The sequence below is a fragment of the Sorex araneus genome, chromosome 2, assembly GCF_027595985.1.
Source record: "Sorex araneus isolate mSorAra2 chromosome 2, mSorAra2.pri, whole genome shotgun sequence".
Classification (NCBI taxonomy): Eukaryota; Metazoa; Chordata; class Mammalia; order Eulipotyphla; family Soricidae; genus Sorex; species Sorex araneus.
Genome location: NC_073303.1, coordinates 56,856,897 through 56,882,497, shown reverse-complemented (window position 1 = coordinate 56,882,497; position 25,601 = coordinate 56,856,897). Strand labels below are relative to the sequence as shown.

Here is a 25,601-nt window from a genome sequence, read left to right as displayed (position 1 = left end):
TATCGCCTGGCGTGGCCCCAAAAAGAACAAGCAAAAAGCATGACTGAGAAGGAAAGAGGTCACGGGGCTGGAGACACCAGGCAGAAGTGGCCAAAGTACCATTAACAGGCACTGGCACTAGCACACTGACACTCATTTCACTCGCCAGCCCTTGATTCTAACGCTGGACTGAGCAGACAGGAGCATCCACTGCTCCAACCTCAGAGCCCACATCACTGGGGCTGTCCAACAAGTACTGAAAGAAGAGGAGAAGCCACAAGTTCTTTACAATTATTTACACAATTATTCACAAACTTTCTATTTGGTAAGGTCAAAAAGCCAGAAGCCAAAATTAAATTTAAACTGATTTAAGTATTTTAAGCTTTTCAGGGGCTGGAGCGATAGCACAAATGTTGGGCGTTCGCCTTTCACGCAGCCGACCCGTGTTTGATTCCTCCGCCCCTCTCAGAGAGCCTGGCAAGCTACCAAGAGTATCGCGCCCACACAGCAGAGCCTGGCAAGCTACCCGTGCATATTGGGTATGCCAAAAACAGTAACAATAAGTCTCTCAATGAGAGACATTACTGGTGCCCGTTCGAACAAATTGATGAGCAACGGGATGACAGTGACAGTGACCAAGCTTTTCAAAACTGCCCACTTAAAGCCTGCTATAAATTTTTATTTATATAGTTCTGGAAAATAATGTTCATGAATGTTGTTCATTGAAGTAATAATTTTAGCATTCATTTTTTAGGTTATCATCTGTGATAATTAACAGCAAGTGTACTTTTTTAGTGACGCAAAATAGTGTTATTGATGGAAACTTAGAGAAGTCTGAGGGGCGAAAAAGAGAGACAGAGACAGAGAGAGAGAGGCAGAGAGAGAGAGAGAGAGAGAGAGAGAGGTGCCTGTTTGAAAGAATGTTCTGCCAGAGTGGCTACAAATAGATTTTTATGTTTCATTTAGAACTATGTTGTATCAAAATGCATATATAAAAATTAAAAACAACACATAAAACTAAATTGTGGGGGTGGTGATGATAGAGATGCTTCAGTGGTAGGGTGCAAAGTTCACAGATGTGCAGCCCTGGCGGGGGTGGGGGGGAGACAGAGGAGAGAGAAGTGAGAGAAAGAAGAGGGGAGGGGAGGGGAGGGGAGGGGAGGGAAGGGGAGGGGAGGGAGAAAGGGGGAGAGAGAAAGGGAGACAGAGAGGAAGAGGGGAGAGGGAGAGGAAAAGGGAGAGGGAGGGAGGGGAGAGGAGGGGGAGGGGGAGGGGGAGAGAGAGGTGGCAGAGCTGATGCCTTGCAAGTCTGAGGTCCGGAGCTTGACACTTTGGCTTCCTCCCAGCAGCACCAGAAGTGACCCCCAGGTGTGGCCCTCAATGCAACAGCAGAAAACAAGCACACAAACAACAATGAAGAAATTAGCTGGATATATATATCCACATTATTGCTTCTATATTAATTTCCAAACTCCAACCAACTGCAAATTTTCATGACTTCCAGAAAAAAGTACCATCAATAATTTCCTTAAACATCTTTTAAAGAACACAGGCCAAAGGAGGATTACAGGGGCCAGGGCAGGAGGCCAGAGACCAGATCAATCCCTCGTGACCCACAGCTTCCCGCCTCCCCACTACACACGCTAAAAAATATCTTCAGAAAAAAGCACTTTCAGGAGGCTAAAAACAGGGTTTTACAAAGTATATCACCACGAAAACATAATAAAGCAAAATCAAAGATATTCAAAGCTTTTTTCCTTTCACATAGCATAAGTGCTTAAAATAACTTCATGTATCGTACCTTGCAATTTGGCGTTATTTTCATCTGCTTTACAAAGCTTCAAGAGAGAAGCTGCATGATGTTCCAGCATTTGTACATCACTGGAAGACTGAACCACCACCAGAATAAGTATGCATGCATAATTATATGCTACTGACTTCTTAGACTTGGAATCACTGAAACAGAAGAAAGTTTTACACTTTGTGGTATGAATACAGTATTTTAGAAACAATTTTAATATTTTTTCACATTTCTCGTTTTAATGAGATGAAGAAAATTTACAGTGCAGATTTTCACCTCCAATTCACTTAAAAACATCTGAAAGGTTTTGTTTTAAGTACAAGAATTATAATGGAAAGTGAAGTTCTATTAAGACCTTAGGTCTATTAAGGATCAGAACAACGGATAAGCAGCAATGGAAGACTAGAAATTATACTTCTTGGATCTCCTTTAAAACATCTGTCTACTTTGCATCAGTATCAATAAATATGGTGGATCAACTGTCATCATCAATCTCCACAAAAATTGTTAAAAATATAGCTAGACAAATCAATGCTAGACAAATATATCAATGCTTATAAACATACCCAATTAATGCCTCATTCAACACGTCCTATCAAGATCTTGTGAGGCCAGTGAAGTAGATACAAGAAGAGTATTTCTTCTTAAATACTCGACACCTACTGTCCTATCCAGCATGTTCTTTAAAACTCCTCCCCTCCCCCCTTCCCAGTCAAAGTACTTCTGAAACCAGAGGAGCGGTTAAAAGCTTAGAAGGCAAGGTTTTAAGTCAGCAAAGTAGTTATTATTACTCTTAAGGTAGATACTCCTCTGCTTTTAGATTCCCCTACATAAAACTAAAGAGTACCACAGCTGTGATCACCAGTCGACAGGGAAGATGGTAAGAAAATGCTAACAGATCCAATTAATTGCTCTATAGTCAAACTCACATTTTACAGATTTCCTACATTCTAATCCAACCCATGCATACGTTCAATAATCAGTTTTTACTCTAAAATCCTGTGTTCTTTTTAATAAACTAGCCCATCAGTGCAGTTCACTGAAATAATAGAAAATTTAAGGAGTAGCAGAAAATTACCCCAAGGCTTCTTTGGAATAGTACTCCATTAGAGTAATAAGGCTTTGGAGATTTTTCTCCAGACTGAAAACATGGCCAACAGCTGATCTTCCCACAGGATTGAAAGTAATCAAATACAGATTGTGAAGCGTTCCCAAGAGATCTGAATGGTCTGTTTCCTCCCTGGCTGTGCAGCGCTGGAAGTGACTGAACAGTTCCGTGATACACTGCAACGTCTGCGTGGAGTCCTGGAGCCACAAGGCAAACGCGTCATCGATCACGCCATCGGACTGAAGGCCTTCCTCTTCATCTTGATCATAAAGGTGGCAGAGAGCGCGAATCAACAAATTTGTAGCTTCATATTCTGACATGAAAAAAAGAAGCCCCTTCTGTGACTGTGCAAGGAACTTTAAAACGTCTTTTGTGGCCTGCAGCACACCCGGGTGGGCACTCGTGACTGGTATCGACAGAAGCAAGGTCACCAACTCCAAGAAGTGATGGCTGTGAAGATACCTGGCAAAAAAACATGAAGCGGTACATGCTAAGTCAGTGCAAGAACATTCACTTAATCAATATTCAGTACATAAGAAGTAAAATTCTAATGAAGCAATCCTCGTCCTCAGTTATGTATGACTTCAACAAATACAGGGCGAGGAGCAAATCCTTTCTACTGAACCTTCTGAGGGTGAGTGCTGTGATTTTCCGCTATCATCAGATAAATGTTCGACCAATAACCACTGATGAAAATTTTCTTTCCACAATCAACCTTGACTTTAAATTCAAACAGAAATCAACCAAATTTTATAGAGAAAAAAATTACAGTATTTTTTCCAAAGTTCAAAAACAAAACAAAACAAAAAATCTCAAAACAGCTCTTAAAGACAAGCTGGAGAGATAGCACAGCAAGTAGGGCGTTTGCCTTGCACACGGCCGACCCAGGTTTGATTCCCAGCATCCCATAGTGTCCCCTGAACACTGCCAGGAGTAATTCCTGAGTGCATGAGCTAGGAGTAACCTCTGTGCATTGCCGGGTGTGACCCAAGAAGCAAAAAACAAAAAACAAAACAAAAGACAGATATAATGTAAATTTAATTTTGAGCTAAGGAAAAATAGTTTCATGCCCTAAATAATAAAGATGATTCCAAACAGCTCACTCGGGGCCGGCGAGAGCCCGAAGAGTATGGGGCAGGCCTTGCAGAGGCTGCAGCCAGGAAGCTCGCTCCAGGCTCCCGAGCACTGAGTAGGCCCCAAACAAAAAGACTCATTTCCTCCATATTTTTAGTCACAACAAATGAGAACATACAAGTCTCCTACTGAAACATTACTAACTGTTTTGCTTGGTTGTTTCTGGGTCACACCCTGTGGTGCTCAGGGATCACTCTTGGTGGGGCTGAGGGAACCAGACGGGTTGCTGAAGATCAAACCTGGGCCAGTCACATACAAGCGCCCTACCCACTATACTTCAGCCTCAGTAATTTCTGTTTGGGGGCCACATTAAGCTGTACTCCGCCTTGCTCCAGGACATGAAACCACACAGTAGAAAACTGTCTCTGCTGTACTAGACAGGTAGTACAGCAGGGAAGGCGCTGGGGGACTCGGGGACCATTCATGGTGTTATGTAGCGAGATTAACGATGTGCAAGGAAAAGCGCCTCATCCACTGTACTCTCTCTCGCCCCAGCATCTTATGGAGAAAGGGCAAAAGAGCAAACATGAGGGGTCTGAAACTGTTCAATAATCTCCAGAAAGGCTGCTTCTCTGCTCGCATCTGGGCAGTGGGCTGACCCCCCAACTGTAAGAATGCTCACTATTCTGTTCAGGGAAATATGGCTCAACTGTAAGATGCTCCTTGTAGATTTCCATGCAACCACGGCTCGTGTGTATTACCTGCATTCCTCCAGGAGCCAGAACCTCAGTCTGAATCTGGTACTGGGTGCTTATGGGCTCTACCTTAATAATCTGAGTTCTGACATTCTATTCTGATCATTTTCCCCAATAGACAACATCTCACATGCCATCATAGTATGTAGCTGGGGGTTAATTAAACACATCCTGTGACTCAAAAAAGACTGAAAACTCAGAACTGGTTTCTTCAAACGCTGCCCCATGTAACTTTTACCACTATTTGCTTCCACGCTTCTACTGTGTGACTGGCAGTTGTGACTACAACACTAAGGGTCTTATGAGATCTCCTAGGAAATCTTACGGTCATGTCACCCACAGGACATATAACCTTGCTCTCCTTTCAAATAAGCTCTTTTGAAGAACAACTCCTTCTGTCTCAGGAGTCAGAAGGTTTGACTTCCTGTTCCACAGGGTCCCCTAAGCATGACTGAGTGCAGCACGAGAAGCCCCCAAGAACCGTCGTCAAGTGTGGCTCTGGAAGCCCCAGCTCCACCAGGACGACCCACGGACACTGGGACTGTGGGCCCCGAGCAGCACTGCCTCCTTGGGTCGTGCATGAATCAGCATCATGCTGGGTCAAGAACCTCTCACATGTCACTTGGGAAGCCCTCCCCCAAAGCCCTTTCACTCTCCTTAATCTAACAACTGCCAATAAAACCACAGTTCCAACTAGTTACCACCTGAGCTAAAATTCAAAAACATATGGAGCGCCATCTCACTACCTCTTATAACTACTAGTTTCCTGTTACGAAGCCCGAGTTGAGTGCTCTTTCGTAAACTAACATCAGATTTTCCACTACCTTTAAATGTCACGTTAGGCCAAGTACTTAACAGCAGGGACTTAGATCTCCACACCAGCTCATCTACTCACTAACTTCCACTTTGCCACTACACATACAAACTTAGAATACTACTTGGACTGTATCGGATACGCAACTCCAAAAAATTCAAGAGTGTCCCATATCCTAGAAGCAAAATCCAGGGACTAGGAGGAAGCTCACTCGCAATTCCTGGCATGGCTTCCCAGAAGAACCACTGGATGAAGGCTTGGTGGCTCCAGGACACTGCCAATGGGGCAAGTATCACCAGAGGGGCAGAGACGCTTCTCCTCCCCCGCCCCCACCCTCTACCCCACCCGGACACCTTCTACCCCCTGGGCAGCACAAGTGGGAGAGCACCCTCCAATTTTTCTGCCTAAATACAGTTCAGCACACTCTCTCTCAGTTCCTCAGTGAATATCTACTTAGAAGTATTAAGCACTCTTAACGTACTCATTCTGACAGACAAAAACCACAATCAGCCACATAAAACTGCACTGCGTGATCTATTCCCCAAGACTTAAACTGTCTTACCTAAAGAGAACAGGATACGGGTCGTCCCTCTCTGGAGGTCCGGTAATACGCGCCGTGGTGGGGAATGACTTCACAGGAGGCTGGATCATCGTGTGCGGTGCAGTTTCCATCAAATGGAAGACCTCCTCTAGGAGGTTAATAAGCTTCTCTATTTCCCCTTCACTTATGTTGGAGGATTCCAGAAGATCCATGTCCATGGACGTCTCGACCTCGTTTTCATACTCCGCGTTTGCTCTCTCAAGTCCAGCATCCGCGTCATGCTCAGGGTCAGCGTGGTTCGGAACAGAAGATGTCTTCTCTGCCAAGTGGTCGCCCAGTCTTTTAATCTCTGACAAGATTTCATAGAAATGGCACTTCTGCAGGATGGCTGAGCCAGCAGTGACAACCCTCACAGTCTGATCTAGAAGGATGAGCTCCAGGAGCTTCTGGTAGCCACTTTTTTCACCCTGCCTACCTCTTAAAAACGCTTCCATTCCTTCCGTCATACTAATGACGCTGTCCAAAGCTTTCAAAGCATTTAACTTAAGGGAAGAGGAGACATGATCAGCAAACAGGAGCTCAAATAATCCATTGATCACTCCTGCTTGAAGCAGTTCCACAACACCCTGCACCCCACATTCAGCTAACGAGGACACTAATTTGGTCCCAGCTTTGAGCTGCCGGACATTTAAGGCAATGGGCTGGCGAAGGGCTACTTGTAAACTTAACGCTTGCATGGTCCAGTCCACCAACTGGCAGAGGGAGTCTTGCTTTGCATTCTTCAGTTGCAAATAACTTAATCCCTTTATTATTAAACTTGGAATTTCTTCTAAAGCAGTCACCCATTTTGCACCTCTATCTTCTTGATACAAATCTAAGAGTTCTGTTAACTTCACTGAGGCTTCTACTGCCCCAGAGTTTTCTTTATCCGGACCTTGATCCTTCATTCTACTCATTTCAATTTCGAAAGTAGTCTTGTATGGACAGCTGAAGTATAAGAGTGGCACAAGCTCCCTGTCATACGGGTCATACGTCATCGGAGGGACTGAAGCCAAGTCTTCAGCAGTGTATTCAACATCAAAGTTTGGATACTTAAAGGTTTCACGTTCCAGGTCTGCAATTCCATCCTCATCACTGGAAATTTGTTCATAACCATCATCCCCTGAAAGTTAGTATGAACAGATAAATATTACTCGATTGTTTAAAACAGGAATAATTTTAAAGTACATTTAATATGGCAAATAAAGGAAAATCAATGATTTCTCAACAAACCTGAGTTCTGCCACATCTTATCAATAACTGCCAACACCTAATAATTCTGGAGAATACAGCGAAACTTTACAAGGAAATTCTTTCATCTATCACTACTCATGTCTGACAGTTGAACATGGCGGGGGGCAGGGGGGCGCCATGCAGGAGAGACCACAAACACTCCTGGCTCGGCATTCAGGGATCACTGCAGGAGGGGCTTAGGGACTGCAAGTGGTCTGGGACTGGGCCTAGGTGAGCCATGTGAGAGCATCACTGCCCCTCCGGTATCTCTCCAGCTCCCTACGCAGAATTAGAAATGCCTCAAGATAACAAAAATACGTCTCAGGAGAGAAGAAAATTTGGGGGTTAGAGGGAGGCATCAATCCTGGAGGCTATTCCCAGTGATGCCCGGGGGCTGTGACTCTGAATCAACTCCTAGGTACCACCCCCCACACACCCCATTCCCACCAATACTTTTGTAGAATGAAAAATCCTGAACTATTTATCAAAAAGGTTCAGAGAAATTATCTATTTTTGGTTTTTTTAATGGTACTGAGGACTGAATTCTGGGTCTCACGCCTAAAAGATGTGCACTTTACTATTGAACAACATATCCTTGGCTGCAGGAGAGAAAGAAAATAAGGGCCAGAGGGCCAGAGAGAGTAGCAGGGCTCAGGGCTCTTGCCTTGCATATGGCTGATCCCAGTTCAATCCCTGGCACCATGTTTGGTCCCTGAAGCACTGCCAGGAGTAAGCCCTGAGTAAGGAGCCAAGAGTAAGCACCGAGCACAGCCGAGTGTGGCCCAAACACATCTCACTCCCTCCAAGAGAGGCATCAGGCTCGTCTTCTCGACAGGGTATGTGACTGTCCCCATGGTACTGGGCCTGGTGGCACTGGATGGTACTACCTGGCAGTTGGGGCACCATAGGTTGTGTGGCCTCCTGAGGTGGTAATGCATACGGACCCCCCTCCCCCAGCTCTCCTGAGTCTGAGAAGGTAGTGGAGGGGTGAAGGTGCACGTCTAGCATGTTGCAACCTCAGCTCATCCCTGGTACCACACGGTCCACTAGCACTGCTGGGTGTGGCCTGGGTAGTCCCAGCACTGCAATTCTTTCAGGCCCAACCGTATAATCACTAAGCCTGGAAGCAATATCAGACAGGCCCCCCCACGTCCCCTGAGAACTGCTGGGAGACCCTCCTCCCTGAGCCCCAAATCAATGGCAGAAATAATTAACTGCTCTCTCTCCAAGGCCCAAGAAGATAGTCTAAGATTAAAAAAAAAAAAGGAAAAAATTGATGGCCAAAGATTAAAGTGTGAAATTAGTACCACAAATAGAAAGCTATGTTAAATATTTAACTAGTCTTTCTAGATTCTTTTTATAATTTAATATCATATTCCAATATTCTGCTACAATTATCTATTATTTTTTTTCTCTCTTCCTTTTTTTTTGGTGGGGGAGGTGGCGTCATACCCAGCAGTGCTCGGGCTTAGTGCTGATTCTGTACACAGGGACACTCTGGAGAGGCCTGTGTGACCACAGGATGCCGGGATCAAACACAGGTTAGTGATGTGCGAGGCAAGCACACCACCCATCACACTATCCTCGGGCCTTGGGGATGCATTTCTATGGAAAACTTGTTCACTTAAAATGTTCAGTTTTTGGTAAAACAAGCTGTCTCTTGCTATATGCAGCTTTTCCCTTTAAATAATACAATTTAGAAAACTTTTTTTTGCTCTTGACAATAATATTATCTGGCTGGAGACAAATGGGGAATAGTAGCTAAGGGGAAAAAAAAGTTTCAGAGCATTATATCTGCATCACTGCTTTTCTGATACTCTTTCATTCAAAACCATTCAGTTTTACCAGTATCATACTTCAGTTTAAGGGACTACAGAGGCCTAATGTTGAAATGTTATAATGTCATCTATCAAAAAAATCAGACAGCTGCCACCCTGCTCATGAGCCCTGCACATCAGCCCCACAACCAGATCTCGGAGGAGATGCAAACCAAACCCCTCACGTCATGGAAGCACGGCTCTCAGGCTGAAATCCCGGGACACAATCCGGGCGGGGCAGGGGGCCCGCACCCACCCCAACTGCTCCCGCCGCAACAACGGCACAAGCCCACTGCCGCACAACTCATCTCTGCCAAGACACCAAAACCCCAGGTATCCCAGTGTTCAGGCTGTGACCTCTGGGGTCTCCCTGGACTCAGTGCAGGCAGCCTCCTCCCACATCCTCGACTTCCGGCATCCAGCAGCCATGCCCGCCTGCCAGAGCCACCATGTGGCCCCATCAGCCCAGGTCTGTGGGCCCCAAGTCTCCGGGCCTCCAAATCCACATGCTGACACTCCAGTAGGAGCACACCTCATTGGACAGGAGAGTCACAGAGAAGCCAATTCAACTCCACAAACACAATGACACAGAAGGCTCAGCTAGCAACCACCAGCTGAGGACATCCTCACACAAGGACTCAGCCAACCCAGTGGTGAGAACAAGTCCCTGTGACTTGGAAAGGACCTCACATTCATGCAGAGTGACCTTCATTCTCATTATCTTAGGGGAAAAAATAAACAGGCATAATATCACTGTAGAAATGCTTCAATGTTACATTCCATTTCTTGGCACTTTAAATAGTTTGACTCTCACTTCTGTCTTTTTTTTTTTTTAAGAAAAAATAAAGCTAGACTACTTCAAACTGTTACATATTACTGTAAGAATTCCACCCGCTCCCCTTAAATTTTTGCAAATACTATGGCATTTACTGAAGTATCCGGGTAACAGGCATTAGGAATTTCACCCCAATTACACCACCACCACCACACCTTACTATGAAAAAAACGTCACCAAATCCCATTTATCATGTATTTACTGCATGACCTGCTTCCCTGGACAAAGTGTCATGAGGGGCAACTGGTATAAATTATAAGCCACCAATGACCCTCCCATGACACTGGAAACAGGAATTAAAATTCATCTAAAGCCATTCCGGCTGACTGGCTAAAAAAATGCAAATCTGTGGAGTGATACAACCATTAGCTGATATAAAATAAAGATGGAAATTTCACTTCTAGTCAAATCTTAGGCCCAGATACATTTTGAACCTTGAGCTTATTGAAACTCATGTTTTATCTGCACATGTATGTTCATCGCAGCACTGTTTACAATAGCCAGAATCTGGAAAAAACCCGAATGCCCCAGAACGGATGACTGGTTGAGGAAACTTTGGTACATCTATACAATGGAATACTATGCAGCTGTTAGAAAAAAGGAGGTCAAGAATTTTGTAGTTAAGTGGATGGGCATGAAAAGTTTCATGCTGAGTGAAATGAGTCAGAAAGAGAGAGACAGACATAGAAAGATTGCACTCATCTATGGTATATAGAATAACAGAGTGGGAGACTAACACCCAAGAACTGTAGAAATAAGTACCAGGAGGTTGACTCCATGGCTTCGAGGCTGGCCTCACGTTCCGGGGAAAGGGCAACTCAGAGAAGCGATCACCAACTACATTGTAGTCGAAGGCCATGTGGGGGAAGGGAGTTACGGGCTGAATGAGGGCTAGAGACTGAGCACAGAGGCCACTCAACACCTTTATTGCAAACCACAACAGCTAATTAGAGAGAGAGAACAGAAGGGAATGCCCTGCCACAGTGGCAGGGTGGGGTGGGGGGGAGATGGGATTGGGGAGGGTGGGAGGGGCGCTGGGTTTACGGGTGGTGGAGAATGGGCACTGGTGAAGGGATGGGTTCCCGAACTTTGTATGAGGGAAGTATAAGCACAAAAGTGTATAAATCTGTAACTGTACCCTCACGGTGATTCTCTAATTAAAAATAAATAAATTATATAAAAAAAAAAAAGAAACTCATGTTTTACCTCTAAATTCCTTATGCTGCTTACACTTTATCAAGTTAGCATCTGGTGATTAAATCAAAAAATTAAAAATTAAAACCAAATCTCCAAATAACCAACCTTCACCTTCTTCATCCTCTTCGCCTTCTTCCTCTTCATCGTCTTCCTCCTCCTCAGGGATACTGTCTACTGTATGTCGGTCATCCTCATCCTCCTCCTCCTCTTCCTCTACATCCACGTCATCTTCATCATCTTCCCCTTCCTCCTGCTGCTCCTCTTCCACTTCCCCTTCATCAGAATACTGACCTTCCTGCGGAACAGAATTCCGATCGGGAGAGATGGGCTCAAAGTAATCTTCCCTATGAGGGGCATCCTCTTCCTTGTCACCAGACACTGAAAGAGAAGGAGAGGTGAGGCACAGGTTATTTTATGGCTTAAACAATGGAAAGGAGCAAGAATGGATATTACTTAATTCCATTTTTTTGTTTTGTTTTTGGCTTTTTAGGTCACACCTGGCGATGCTCAGGGATTATTCCTGGCTCTGCACTCAGGAATCACTCCTGGTGGTGCTCAGGGGACCATATGGGATGAGAGGCATCAAACCTGGGTCGGCCACATGCAAAGCAAATCTGCTGTACATCGCTCCGGCCCCCCCTAAATGACAGTATACAGACTGTCACTGTAATGAAAATATCATTTTAAAAGGTATAAAATTGGGCACAGTGGCTAAGGAGTTTGCCTTGCACGAGGCCAACCCGGGTTCTATTTCCAGCATCCCATCTGGTCCCCCGAGCACTGCCAGGAGTAATTCCTGAGTACATGAGCCAGGAGCAACCCCTGTGCACCGCCGGGTGTGACCAAAAAAGCAAAATAAATAAATAAATAAAAAGTATAAAAATGACTGAAATCTCTAGGCTTTCATGGAGTCAGGATGAGCTACCTCTCCTCGTCTCTCTTTACTTGCAGAAGTCCTGGAAGTCAAGCACACACCGCAAATCGGCATCCAGCTAAGTATTTAACTTCAGCTTTATCACCCTGTTAAACTTTCTAGAACATTCGCAGCTGTGCGACACCTCAAACTCTACAACACTGATAAACCAAGAGTAGCACACCAAAATAGATGGGATATAATGTAGAAGGCAACCGATCTCCATAAACAAAATATCAACACAGAAGAAAGCTTAACCCCTAACAAGATCTTAATAATCTCTTTTACAAGGGCTTAATAGCTTAATATTTTAAAATATTATTTAAAATATTTAATAATTAATGATTAATTGATTAATCATTAAATAATTAACAATTAAATATTAAATATTTAACTGGATGCCGATTTGCAGTGTGTGCTTGACTTCCAGGACTTCTGCAAGTAAAGAGAGACGGGGAGAGGTAGCTCATCCTGACTCCATGAATCGAGATAACACAATATTTACTTCCATTCTTCTAAGGAAATATTTTTTTGATCCTTCTTATAGCAAATTATAACAAGCAATATAAAATTATTGAGGGCCTGCTATGGGGGCAGGCTTAAAGGCTGATAATCCTGCTTCTCTTTAGTTCTTTATTTTGTTTTGGGAGCTATACCTGGTGATGCTCCTGTTTCTGTGCTCAGGGATCACTCCTGGCAGTGCTCTGGCAGGAACTGACTATGTGTGGTACCAGGGACTGAACCCCGGTTAGCTGCATGCAGTGCAAACAACTTCCCCACTGTCCTATCTCTCTGGTCCCCTGCTTTACTAAAAAAAAAAAAAAAAAAAAAAGTGTGTTTTTTTTGGGCCACACTAGGGGCTGCTGGGGGTTACCCCTGGCTCTGCACTCAGGAACACTCCTGGTGGGGCTCAGGGGGCCGTAAGGGACACCAGGATCAAACCAGTCTGCGGGTACACGGCAAGTGCCCTGCGCGCTGTGTGTCACTGCAGCGCCAGAGCCCTGCTCTTCTTTCTCTCCGTCCCATCCTTCTCTCGCTCCCCTCCCATCCTTTCTCTTCCTTCCTTTCTCCGCCCTCCCTTCACCCCTCCCTTTTTGTTTTCTGGCCACACTGCTGGCAGTGCTTCGGGCCTACTCTTAGTTCTCTGCTCAGGGATCATTCCTGGTAATGCTCAGGGACCACACGTGGTGCACGGGACAGGCCCAAGAGTGGCTACATGCAAGGCAAGCATCTTAACCCCTATCCTGTCTCTCCCCCTCTTTACTCCGTATTAGAAACTTTTAAAGTAACAGGTAATAAAAAATACCTATTACTACACACATTGGTTTATAACATTAGAAAGGTTGCAGGTATAAATCATTACAAATCAATGTTTTTTAAAACTACATTACATTCATCATTAAATTCTCAATTCCAAACTTTACCATAAAATGGAATCTTTTTGTCAAATTCACACATCCTTTCCCTTCTGGAAACCACTAATTTGGTCTTCTAGTCTAAATGCTTATTTATTTTGTTCACTTGTTTTGTTTCTCTGTAAACAAAACTTCATTTTCTAAGCCACGCACATTTCAAATTGCACACACAAACAAGGAAAAAGGCAGCAGCCATCAAGATTTGGTCATCTGCTTCTAATTTCCCTTAATCAAAAAGCACTAATTAAAAATTGCTTTAATCAAAAAGCATTAACACAAATAGCAGGTGTCAAAAACAGCATCATTTTATTCTGACCTGGCAAAGGCACCGGGTCATCTTCATCATCATCAGGTGGAGGCGGGCCCGGAGGAGTTCTCGGTCCCCTGGGCTGAGGTCTTGGAGGGCTTCCGTTAAACTGATCTTCCTTTTCTCCATCAGCTAGAGTTTTATGAGACAGAAAAAGAATTTTCAAATATTAAAGTATGTGAAATGATTATGTATGAGAAAAGTTCTGTTTGTCTCGAGAATTTTATCTTTAGAATTTTGTTTTCCTTCCTGATGTCAAACAAATTTTGCTAATTAACTTATAGTAGGAAAATCAGACTTCCATGCTTCCTATGTATTAAAAAATACATACACTCCTGAGCATTATCCAAGAGAAATATTTTCCTATAATGCATATACCTTCTCTATTTGCCATACAATCCCCTGAAGCTATCAAACTGCCCTTTAATGGTTGAATGTTTAAATTATGATACATTTATATTATGCAAAACTTGCAATAAAAATACCTATTACCACATACACCAGAGTGGATATACCTCAAAGAAATTATAATGATAGAAGCCAATCTCAAAGATACCAACCGCATGATCCCATTTATGTAAATATTCGTGGAATAATGTAATTACAGAGATAATAGGTTACTGGTCACCAAAGATCAGGGATGAGTGGGAATGGGTATGGCTTACAAACTGGTAACAACCAAGTTGTGTGAAGGTACAAGCAAGTATTTTGAGTATGATGAAAGCTATATAAGGCCACACATGACTTAAAATTACACAGGGCTATCCACACATACGAGCACATATCTAAATGGGGAAATCTATTTTCCACTAAACTAATTTGGATTATATTATACAAGTTGTATTAAACTAATACTCAGCTTATTTTCCTGTTTTGGTATTGTTCTCATAAAAGATGCTAACAGCAGAGCGGTTACAAAAAGAGCTCTTTTCCTAACATTTCTTTGCATATTCTATAATCTGTAAGCATTTCAAAACAGAAACTAAAAAGGTACATACATGTGCATATGATAGATTAAAAAATGTATAATCTTGGGGCTGGAGCAATAGCACAGCAGGTAGGGCGTTTGCCTTGCACGCGGCCGACCCGGGTTCGATTCCCAGCATCCCATATGGTCCCCTGAGCACTGCCAGGGGTAATTCCTGAGTGCATGAGCCAGGAGTAACCCCTGTGCATCGCCGGGTGTGACACAAAAAGAAAAAAAAAATGTATAATCTTAGGAGTCAACTTCATTTTATTAACTGCAATTTTGGGGGGTCTTGAGCCCTACTTGGCTGTGCTCAGTGATGACTCCTGGTGCCTCTGGGCCCCACTCACGGTACCAGGAGAACGAACTTGGGCCAGCAAAATGCAAGGCAAGTGCCTTACCTGCTGTACTGTCTCTCTCTGGCCCCAAAAGTCTACTTTAAAACAAATTAATTTGCCACAAATTTTGAGTAGCTAATGCCACACACTAAAAATTACAAATATAAATCTGAGAAAAATACTACAATAAGTGTGGTGAACACACAGTGCATAGCCATCAGACATAACATGCTGACATCACGCCATTATTGCAGCAATCTAGGAAAGAAAGGTCATTTCTGGGCTTCATACAGAGCTTCTGTAAGGCAGACATTCTTCCCTGTAACCTCAATTACAGTATGAAATGTATTCCTCTTCTACACCTAGAAGAGATGCGCTGATACCAACAGCTCTTCTGTCAACCTAATCTCATACCCACAGCTCACAGTGAGTAATACTGGAAGGAGAAAATACCCGGGAAACGAGAACAATGCCTTATAGTGCAGTTACTGAAGCTCTCTGGAGGCATCTGTCTTCTCTCTCACTTCCCTATTGCTGTTTCTGCAATGATGGGCACTGGGCAAAACATGCTTTGTCATAGGGTGCTGGCACTGGGAATCCCAAATAGTAAAGCAACAGGAGTCAGGGCACAGAGGCTATGCCTGGGGTCACATTCATGACCTCTCCAGTCTTAAACCTGAAAAGCGGGTGCTCTACCCCTAAGCTCTCTTGAGAGCCTCCCCTTCAACCTGGGAGAAATTTTCTTCTCTTAATGAAAAATTCTCAAAACCAGAGGAAAACAGCATTAAGATTTACACATCTAAACAAATTTGAAATGTGCTACTGAAAAAAAAAAAAAAAAAAACCAAAATTCTACCAACACAAGTATTCTATGAACATATAAACTTACTTCCTATCTTCAAGTCTTTTATAGGAATGTGATAATTAAACAATAAGTAAAAAAATACATTATCATTTACATACTTAAGTGGGAAGAGATCCTGATGTCAAAAAAGCACTTTATGGAAGCAGAGGAAGAAAATAAAAGGCAAATACTTTAATACTGAAAAACTCAGATCAAGGAATTCGGAGACTGATAGATACCAACTTCAAAATGCTGAGAACTTACTAGAGTAGCCTTTTTCGTTATAATGGATATATCAAGTGAAGCTCGCAAGGCAAATTTTAAATTCTCACCATGTTTTGGATTCCTTTTCAAATTTGTCTGCGGCTGTGGAGGTGGTGGAGGTGGAGGAGGTGGGGGTGGAGAGTCTCTGTCATGACTGATAACTCGATCCACTGAACCATATATTGCCAGCGTCAGACAGTTATACCAACCTCTTAGCACCAAACCATCGGTATTCACCTAATTTGTTGGGGGAAAAATATTTGTTATGTTAGCATTTTAATATGCCACTGATCAAATCACTCAATGGGCCAATTAATGTCTTTCAGAAGTATGCTGAAAATGCAACATCAATTTTGGTGGAAATTCACCCAGAGGCAGTTTTTACACGGCTCTCCAGAGTTACCATACCTAAACCCATTTTAATTAAGGCACAGCTGTGCCTAATAAAATATACCTATCATCTTCTGAACTTGGTTACCTACCTGAAGAAAGGGAAAAGCACAGAGGCTGGTCTCTTCCAGGCTCACATATAAAATTACAAGTACTGTTTCACAGATACAGAATGACCGTACAATTCCTTTGTTCAGTGTTATAACTGCTTCTAGATACAGAGAAATCGGACAACAAATGACCATATTCTGCAGCAGCAGACAGGCTAACATTCTATATCACTGGCTTATTTGGGTCAAAAACTCTGAATGAAGTGAAAACAGCGACAGATTTAAAAATGAATGTGCGTAATTACCTTTGAGTTGGGTCGAAAGATGATGGAAGTGTTCTCATCATATTCCAGGCTGCCAAAAGTAGAAATAAGTAGACTGAAATAATATGGGCACAGATCATGTATTTTTGTAAAATATTAGATTTTTGTTTTAATTTAGTAAACTACAAAATTGGGGATTAACTTACTACCCACCCAAAATTTTATCATGAAGCAGCATAAACTGAAGTTCGTGGGGCTGGAGCCAGACTCCTGGTTAAAGCACTTGCCCGAGCACGGCGGAACCGCGTCTGACGCCCAGCACCACATCAAGTTCCCTGAGCCCTGCAAGAATGACCCAGCACAAGGAGCAGGGAGGAAGCCCTAGTTCCGCTACATGCAGCCCCAAAACAAAACAAATGATAAAAAGCAAAACAGGAACAACAACAGAAACATGAAGTTTCTCGAGATTCTGATTTGACTGGCCCAGGATAAGTATAGATGTAAGTTCTATTTTTAAAAAGCATCCCAGGTAATTCTAATACCTAAGATATAGAACCATTATGTAGACATTCTTCAAAAAATATATTCTGAAATAAAATAAAACCACTTTTGTTTTTCGCCCCCTTTTAATTGAAAAGCTGATGATATTTTCAATGGAGCTTAATAAAAAAAAAAAGTCAATTAACAGCAAAAAAGAATTACAACAGGGGCTGGAGCGATAGCACAGCGGGTAGGGCGTTTGCCTTGCATGCGGCCGACCCGGGTTCAAATCCCAGCATCCCATATGGTCCCCTGAGCACCGCCAGGAGTAATTTCTGAGTGCAGAGCCAGGAGTAACCCCTGCGCATCGCCAGGTGTGACCCAAAAAGCAAAAAAAAAAAAAAAAGAATTACAACATAAGCAAAGTCTACGAGTTATGAATTCATGCTGTGATTGAAATTTTTCAATTTTTAACCTGCTATATACACCTTTTTATGGGGGGAGAGGGCTTTAGGACAGGGGCCTAAAGCAGATCTCAAGGGCTACTCCTGACTATGTGCTCAGGTGTCGCAACCAGGAGATGCCCAGGGGCCATGTCACACAGTGATGTAAGAAATGGAACCTGGACCTCTGTAGGATAACACTGGGTTTGTCCTTTCAGCCTTGCCGCAGGGAACTTAGTTTACCTTAAAGCAATGGCCTTTCTGTATGGACACAGGAAGACAGTTAATATTACGCTTTGTAACTTGGGAGCTGATTGACTCCAATAATATTTACCCCGGGGCATCTGCTTTCTCAACTTAAGCCTCAATTACCCTTAGTTTCTAGCACCCCAAAAGCAGAATCCCGACGAGGGACAGAATGGACCCAGGGCAAGCTGTGAGCTACCCTGGAATCGAAATGGGCCAGGCCAAAGCACCACAATACTCAACTATAAGTTGAGAGCATGGTCATAGACAAATGCCGTCACGATCCAAAAGTAACGACAAGACTGGGACCCTATTGGGGTTAGGAAGACTAACCTGACCTGAGGACTGTGGTCTGGAATAGATAGTGAATGTCCTCAGAAAGAACCAAACTTTAAGTCTAATATGTCTCTTACTGTGCTCATACAGAATGACATTGCTAGAAATATTAGAAGTACTATTTAAGTGGATTACTAGCTGAGGAAAGAAGAAAGCAACACACCTGGATGGGATCCTGCCCTTGAGCAGATCTCCTATCCGGAGTAATCTCCCTAGATGAGATTTTTGTTAATCTCCTGGAGGAGTGGTCTTACCCCTCTTTGTTGATTTGTTAATGTTCGACCCACCTTATGTGTCACCACCCTATGTGATTGCTATATAAACCAAGACTGTAAGAGAAGTAGAGGGAGAAGACACAGAAGCAGAGCACAAAGCGAAAGAGAATCAGGGAGTCATCGGAGCCAGAAGCAAGGGAAGGTCAGAGTCAGAAGTCAGAGCCAGTGGGCTTCAGGGAGAGAAGCAGAAGGGCCCCGGACAGAGAGCGGAAGAGACCAGAGGAGAGGCGACAGACAGAGAGGTCGGAAGAGATCAGAGGAGAAACTAGAGACAGAGAGACAGACAGACAGAAGAGAGCACAGCGGCACACACAGAAGCGGGCACAGAGAAGCCATCCTGATCCGGTCCATACACAGCGGCTTGAGAGCACCGAACGCAAGCAGCCAGAGAGATTGCAATGCCTCGAGAGCCCGTGAACACAACACGTCACATCACCCCTTCCACTCATTTCTATTTTTTTACAGGCCTCCAGCATACAAATCCTGCATTCTGCCTATTGGGCTCTCTCCCCAGCCATCTTGCCCTTACATTTTATTTGTCTTTTGTTTTTGTTTGAAGGCCACACCCAGGGTACCCAGGCTTACTTCTGGCTCTGCATTCAGGGATCTCTTCTGGAAGGGCTCAGGGGACCACACGGGGTGCAGGAGGTCAAACCTATGGCAGCAGTGCGTAAGGCAAACATCACATCCATTGTGCTATTGTTGTGACCCCTAATTTTTGTGCAAGAAAACTTACCTGGGCCGGAGTGACAGCACAGCAGGGAGGGTATTTGCCTTGCCCATGGGCAACCTGGGTTCGGTCTCTAGCATCCCATACGGCCCCCAAACAGCACAAGGAGTAATTCCTATGTGCAGGCCCAGGAGAAACCCCTGAGCATTGCCAGGTATGACTCAAAAAGCCAAAAAACAAAAACAAAAAATTCACCTAACAAAATCTGGTTGGAATTTTAAATTATAAAGTAGTGTGATATGAAAGGCTAATAATATTAGTTCTCAGTGTGTTTATATATTTTTTGAGTAAACCAAATAATTATTTAAGATATATGAGACTATAGCACTGTTATCCCATTGTTCATCGATTTACTCCAGCAGGCACCAGTAACGTCTCCTTTGTGAGACTTGTTACTGTTTTTGGCATGTCGAAGATATACAAGACAGAGAAAGATAATAAAGGAAATTACACACACTAAATTGGCCTATGGCTCAACTCCAGAATGTAGTATCTATACAGTTTCTATAACAAAAACATCACATAACAAAAATAAAATAACAAAAAAGTTATTTACCAAATAAAGTAATTAGACAATCATATGTTATAGGTATAAAAATATATACACCATAAGAAAGCAAACAAAAGAGGACAAAGATATCACAGGGAGTGAGGGGCTTGCCTTGCACGTTAACAAGAGTGGCTGGATCCTGAGAATCACAGAATAGTGCCCCAAGCACTGCCAAGAGCACCTTTGGGGGTGGTGGGGAGGTGGGGGAAATATACCACAAAACCAAAAACCAAATAATGGTTCATGTTTCACACGTTTTAAAGTTTACTTTGTAAGGAATGGAGAGACAGTATAGTGGGCAATGCGCTTGCCTTGCATGCAGCTAACCCCGGTTCGATCTCTGGCATCCCATATGATCCCCGGAACACCACCAGGAGTAATTCCTGAGTGAGAGCCAGAAGTAACTCCTGAACACCATCAGGTATGGACAAAAAAACCAAACAAAGAAAAAGTTTGGCCTCCACAAAAGTTTTCTTTGTAAACAGAAACTCAGTATCTTCTCTCCTCCCAAAATCACATTTTATTAAGAGCCAAAATTAAATGAGTTAGATGTAGTTCTATCACAGAACTGTTTCTCCAAGAGCACAAATAAACATGGATTCCAGGTTTTAAATGGCAAAAAATTTTAGAATGGAACTTACAATTTTAACTGCTGACTGAAACAGACCTTGGAATTTAGCCAAAAGCACACCTTGGAAGCAGTATAGTCTCAAGTCCATCAGGAGTGATCCCTGAGCACAGTGGGGTGTGACCCCACCCCACAATCCCCCCCAAAAGAACTTTTGTAGGATCCTAGAATCCCAAGTGGTAATCAAGATTATAAAATTATAACTTTATAAACTATGTAAGAAATATGACAAGATTCCCATTTATTGACTCACATTTTACAAAGATCCTGTATATCGTTCATGGCCAGACTACATCCCTCATCTACAGGAGCCTAGCTTAGAAACGCACAGTAGAAAGTGAAGTTTTTTATTAAATCACTGAGATACACAGGTACACAGCTTCCATGTAGAGAGAAGCTTTTATTCTCAATTCATAGAAGCTACTGTAATGGAAACATAATTAGTTTTAAATTACTCTTTTGGCATATTGGAGCTTTACTGCACGTTTTTGACTTTGCGCTGTTGGTTTCTGGGTCCCGTGCAGCAAGCAATTCCCCTCCCAGCTCACTGCTGGCAGTCACCCCCTCTGGTGCGTGGGACCATGCCGTGCCAGCTGAGTCCAGGCCTCCGCAATCTGTGGGTCTGCTCAGCATCTCCACAGGAGCACTGATCTTTCTAAAATATTGGCAATACTTATAAAATTAAGCTCTAAATTATTGGGTTTACTACCACATAACTTGTATCCAAATAAACAGTTTTTGCTTCCCAACCTATGAATGTACAGAGCAATTCCCTTGTGGATACGTACCTTCCCAACCTATCGAAAACTGGGGCACTTGGTTTGCTGACATTGTTAAAGAATAAGTCCAGCTGAAATGTGTGCGGAGATGTCTCCCTGTGTATGACAGAAAGTTGAAATTTCAGTTTTTGCAACAAAATAATCAGTTCCAAATTAAAACAAATAACATGTATAAAACTAAGTGTGCATCCATTCAATTTAAATAGTTGAATTTTAATATTTTCTGTAATTGTATTCACACCCAACTCTCAAGTAGTCAACTATCTACTTCAAGAAATTATTGAAAACCGGAGTCCGCCTGGAGCCGCCGCACTGCGAGGGGCCCCTGCGGCCGGACACGCAGCCCCCATATCGCGACCTGCCCCTCTCCGGGGCCACTGCCCACGCCACCCAGGGCAAGGTCAGCCTCGTCAGCCGCCCATGGCGCTGCAGTAAGAGCCCCCGCAGCTGTACTGGCTGCCGCCCTTGTGCCTGGAGCTGGTGCTCAAGGACCCCACGGACAGACGACAGCTGAGTGGAGTCCAGCTACCTGGAGCTGCTGCTGTACAGAGAGCAGGGAAAGAAGTCCGTTCACACAGAAGACCCGTTTAATGATGAGCATAAGGAAAGGCAAGAAGTTGGAATGCTGGCTAAGAAGTTTGAAATGAAATATATTACATCCCTTCAGAGGGCAAGCATGCGTGTGCAACCTCAGAGAGCCAGCACCTGTGCAACCTCAGAGCCAGCACCTGTGCAACCTCAGAGCCAGCACCTGTGCAACCCCAGACAGCCAGTATGCATGTGCCATCCCATATATTTAAGCAACAACCCCCACGACAAAGGGAATTATTAATATGAGTAATTTTATAGTGTATATTATAACAAGCAATAAAATGGCTGGAGGAACCCGCTGGGATGGGAGATGCATGCCGAAAGGAGATAGTGGACCAAACATGATGAGCTCTCAGTGCCTGTGTTGCAAGCTATAATGCCCAAAAGTAGAGAGAGAGTATGGGGAATACTGTCTGCCATGGAGGCAGGGGGAGGGTGGGAAAGGGGGGGTATACCCGGAATATCGGTGGTGGGGAATGTGCACTGGTGGAGGGATGGGTGTTGGATCATTGTGAGATTGTAACCCAAACACGAAAGCTTGTAATTATCTCATGGTGATTCAATAAAATGAAGGAAAAAAAAAGAAATTATTGAAAACCAATCTGAATCAACAAATTTTACCATCTACCATTAGTACAATGGTTCTGCTATGTTCTAAACTTCTCTGCTATGTTTCAAAGTTTCAAGGCTAGTGTGGCTTTCTGGGTGTGTTTTTTTTTGCCCACATACTTCAGACTCTTCAGGGCCTACTCCTGGCTCTGAACACAGATATTACTCCTGGCGGGGCTTGAGGACCAAACGGTTTGCCGAAGATGGAACCCAGATGAGCTGCCTGCAGGGCAAGCACCCATGCCTGCTGTCCTATCACTCCAGTCCTGTCTCAAGGGGTTTTAAAAGCAAGCGCTAATAGCTTATGACAAGTTAATTTCATTAGCAAAAAGAACCAAATTTATTTCAAATTGCATAATGACACTTATTTCAAACTACTTCACGTAAGTAAAAGATTAAAATAATTTTAGCAAGAAGGTCCTATGGAAACTGTAGAGAGACTAAAGTAAAAAATGTATGTAGAGACAATTTACGTAAATATTTTGACTGCAATCTCAACCTGTATCTTGATTTGGGGGGAATCTGAACCACCTAAGCCATTTTAATTTCCTGACCTGCAAGAAGAGTGAGATAGTGTAGTGTTTATGACTTCAGGCTGCTAACTTTACTATAACATTGGAAAGTAATGGATATTTGATCTTTCTTAACTAAAAGCAGTACTACTAAAGAAAATATCTGAATATCTGACTATTACCTCCTTTTTCTCATTCTACACAATCTCCCTTATAGGACAAGTAGGATAAAGTATAAGGAAACATGAGTTTTTAATTTCTCTAAGCATAGACAAAAGATAAAGTCAACGATGATTTCTTATTAATATTTTTACTGCATTGTTTTTCTCTGCAATAACCGCAAAACCCTTTGAAGGTTTTAATCAATTTCTATAAATATACAACTGCTTTTCACAATTATAAAGAAATGAAGCCTTAACTTTGAATCTATAGATAACTCACTACTGGTAACATTTTAATATAATAGAAATTATGCTATGTAGCACATATAACAAATTATGAATTGTTACTAATAAGATTAACACCAATGCTATAAACTAAAAATTCATTAAAGTTTATTGTATATTCATATTTCCAAACTTAGTTAACTTTTATTTCTAATTCATGTCATTTAAATAACTACTCTTGTTATGACAAAGATCAAACCCCTATTAAATGCCAGCTGCTACAGTTATCAACAAGTTCCAAGCTCAGAAACTATTAACTACATCCTGTTTATTTCCCACAGAGCCTAAGAAAGAGAAAGCACCAAATAATTATTTGCTAATTTTTAGATACCAGAGATTAAACCCAGATCTTTTGCATGCAAGGCAGCGTTCTACACTGAGACAACCACCCTCGCCTTATGTGAAGTTATAAATTTATGAAAAGACACATAATCAGGCTACAACTCCAAACGAGTCATCAAACTTACTATAAAATGTATTAATAAAAATGTAACGGGGCGGGGCCGGAGCGATAGCACAGCGGGTAGGGCGTTTGCCTTGCATGCAGCCGACCCGGGTTCGATCCCCGGCATCCCATATGGTCCCTCAAGCACCGCCAGGAGTAATTCCTGAGTGCAAAGCCAGGAGTAACCCCTGAGCATCGCTGGGTGTGACCCAAAAAGCAAAAAAAAAAAAAAAGTAATGGGGCCACAGAAAGAGGAAAGAAGGAAAGGAGCTTGTCTTTCAACCCCAGCGTCAAAGAGTTCCTTCAGCACTGCCTGGGATCCCTCCTGAGCATGGAAGAGCAATAACCCACGCACCGCTGGAAACCAAGTGTGGCCCTACCCCCGGCCCCCCAAAAATCCCACATTTTTGCTAGACCAAAGTACATCGGGTAGAGTGCTTGCCTTGCAGCTGGCCCTAAGTCCAATCCCCAACATCATATGTGGACCCCAAGTCCTGCCAAAAGTGATCCTGACCACAGAGCCAGGAGTAAGCCCTGAGAACAGCCCGAAAATAATAAACAAGTTTTACTTGCAAATTATCACCTTAAATTTCTATGTTTAAAAATGTTTCTCCAGGGGTCAGAGAACTAGCACAGTGGGCAGAGCATCTGCCTCGCACAGGGCCAATAGGTCCACAGAGCACACCGGGAGTAGCTTCTGAGTGCAGAGCCAGGAGGAAACCCCCCCGCCCCCCGCATCACAGGCTCACAAGAACAGAAACAAAAGGAACAATTCTACAATAATACAGAATCGAATTATTCTCCAAAGGAAAGCTGACTCACCCGTAGGCTCTACTGTCGGGCAGGTTGCTGTGAGCCCTCACTCCTGGAGGTATCACTCGGACTTCATTGATATAAACCACACATGGAAAACGAACCACATCTATGTGCGAACTTTGCTTTAAAAAGAGAGAAGAGAGCACACCATAAATACAACACAATTTATTTAAAACGTACACGTTTCTTCTAGAATTATCCAAAGTATTCATCTACAATTTACAGTGCTATCTCAATCACCCTTCGGGAACCAGCTGACGGCGGGCCGAGGAGGTGAAGGTCTGAACACACGCCACCTGGGTGGGCACCCAGCTCACTCGGTGGCACTGCTGGGAATAGCCCCAACACTCCCTCCACCCAACTCAAAAGGCTAAAGATAGAACACACCCAGTTAGACTTCTTATTTACATAACAGCAATTCCAAATGCATATTTCTTCCCTTATTATGTTTTGCTTAAACTAGAAGAAATTCATAGTCCTTTATAGAAGCCTCTAATGCTGACTTATTGGGTAGTTAGAAAGCTAGCATGATACAAAAAGCTCTGATTATTTAAACATTCTCAACTTCTATGATTACAAAACTGTAATATATCTGCACACAGATAAATATTCACACTGATTCTGACTGGCATTCTATCAGTTCAGACCTGATTGAGTAGTCCAATGATTTCAATGCCTTTTTCTTTCCCCATAAAGGGTCGCATATCCAATGGTGCTAGAGGTGGGCTGAGGGGCCATCTGCTCAGCGTCTGGCTAGGGACCACCCTGCAG

The 25,601-nt window shown here is 43.2% G+C and overlaps 1 protein-coding gene across 2 annotated transcripts in view; it reads right to left on the bottom strand.

The window, feature by feature from the left end:
• VIRMA (vir like m6A methyltransferase associated) overlaps window positions 1-25,601 on the bottom strand; it is a 60,487-nt gene that overhangs the window by 25,947 nt on the left and 8,939 nt on the right. Inside the window, exons 2-10 of one of the 2 annotated variants that reach the window (XM_055126708.1) lie at window positions 24,837-24,952; window positions 21,421-21,507; window positions 16,987-17,035; window positions 16,310-16,478; window positions 13,838-13,960; window positions 11,299-11,571; window positions 6,094-7,234; window positions 2,859-3,350; window positions 1,781-1,935 (exon numbers count right to left, since the gene is read on the bottom strand). In XM_055126708.1, the coding sequence (XP_054982683.1) occupies window positions 1,781-1,935; window positions 2,859-3,350; window positions 6,094-7,234; window positions 11,299-11,571; window positions 13,838-13,960; window positions 16,310-16,478; window positions 16,987-17,035; window positions 21,421-21,507; window positions 24,837-24,952 (2,605 nt within the window). The remainder of the gene's footprint in view (window positions 1-1,780; window positions 1,936-2,858; window positions 3,351-6,093; window positions 7,235-11,298; window positions 11,572-13,837; window positions 13,961-16,309; window positions 16,479-16,986; window positions 17,036-21,420; window positions 21,508-24,836; window positions 24,953-25,601) is intronic. The other variant, XM_055126710.1, reaches the window with a different exon arrangement.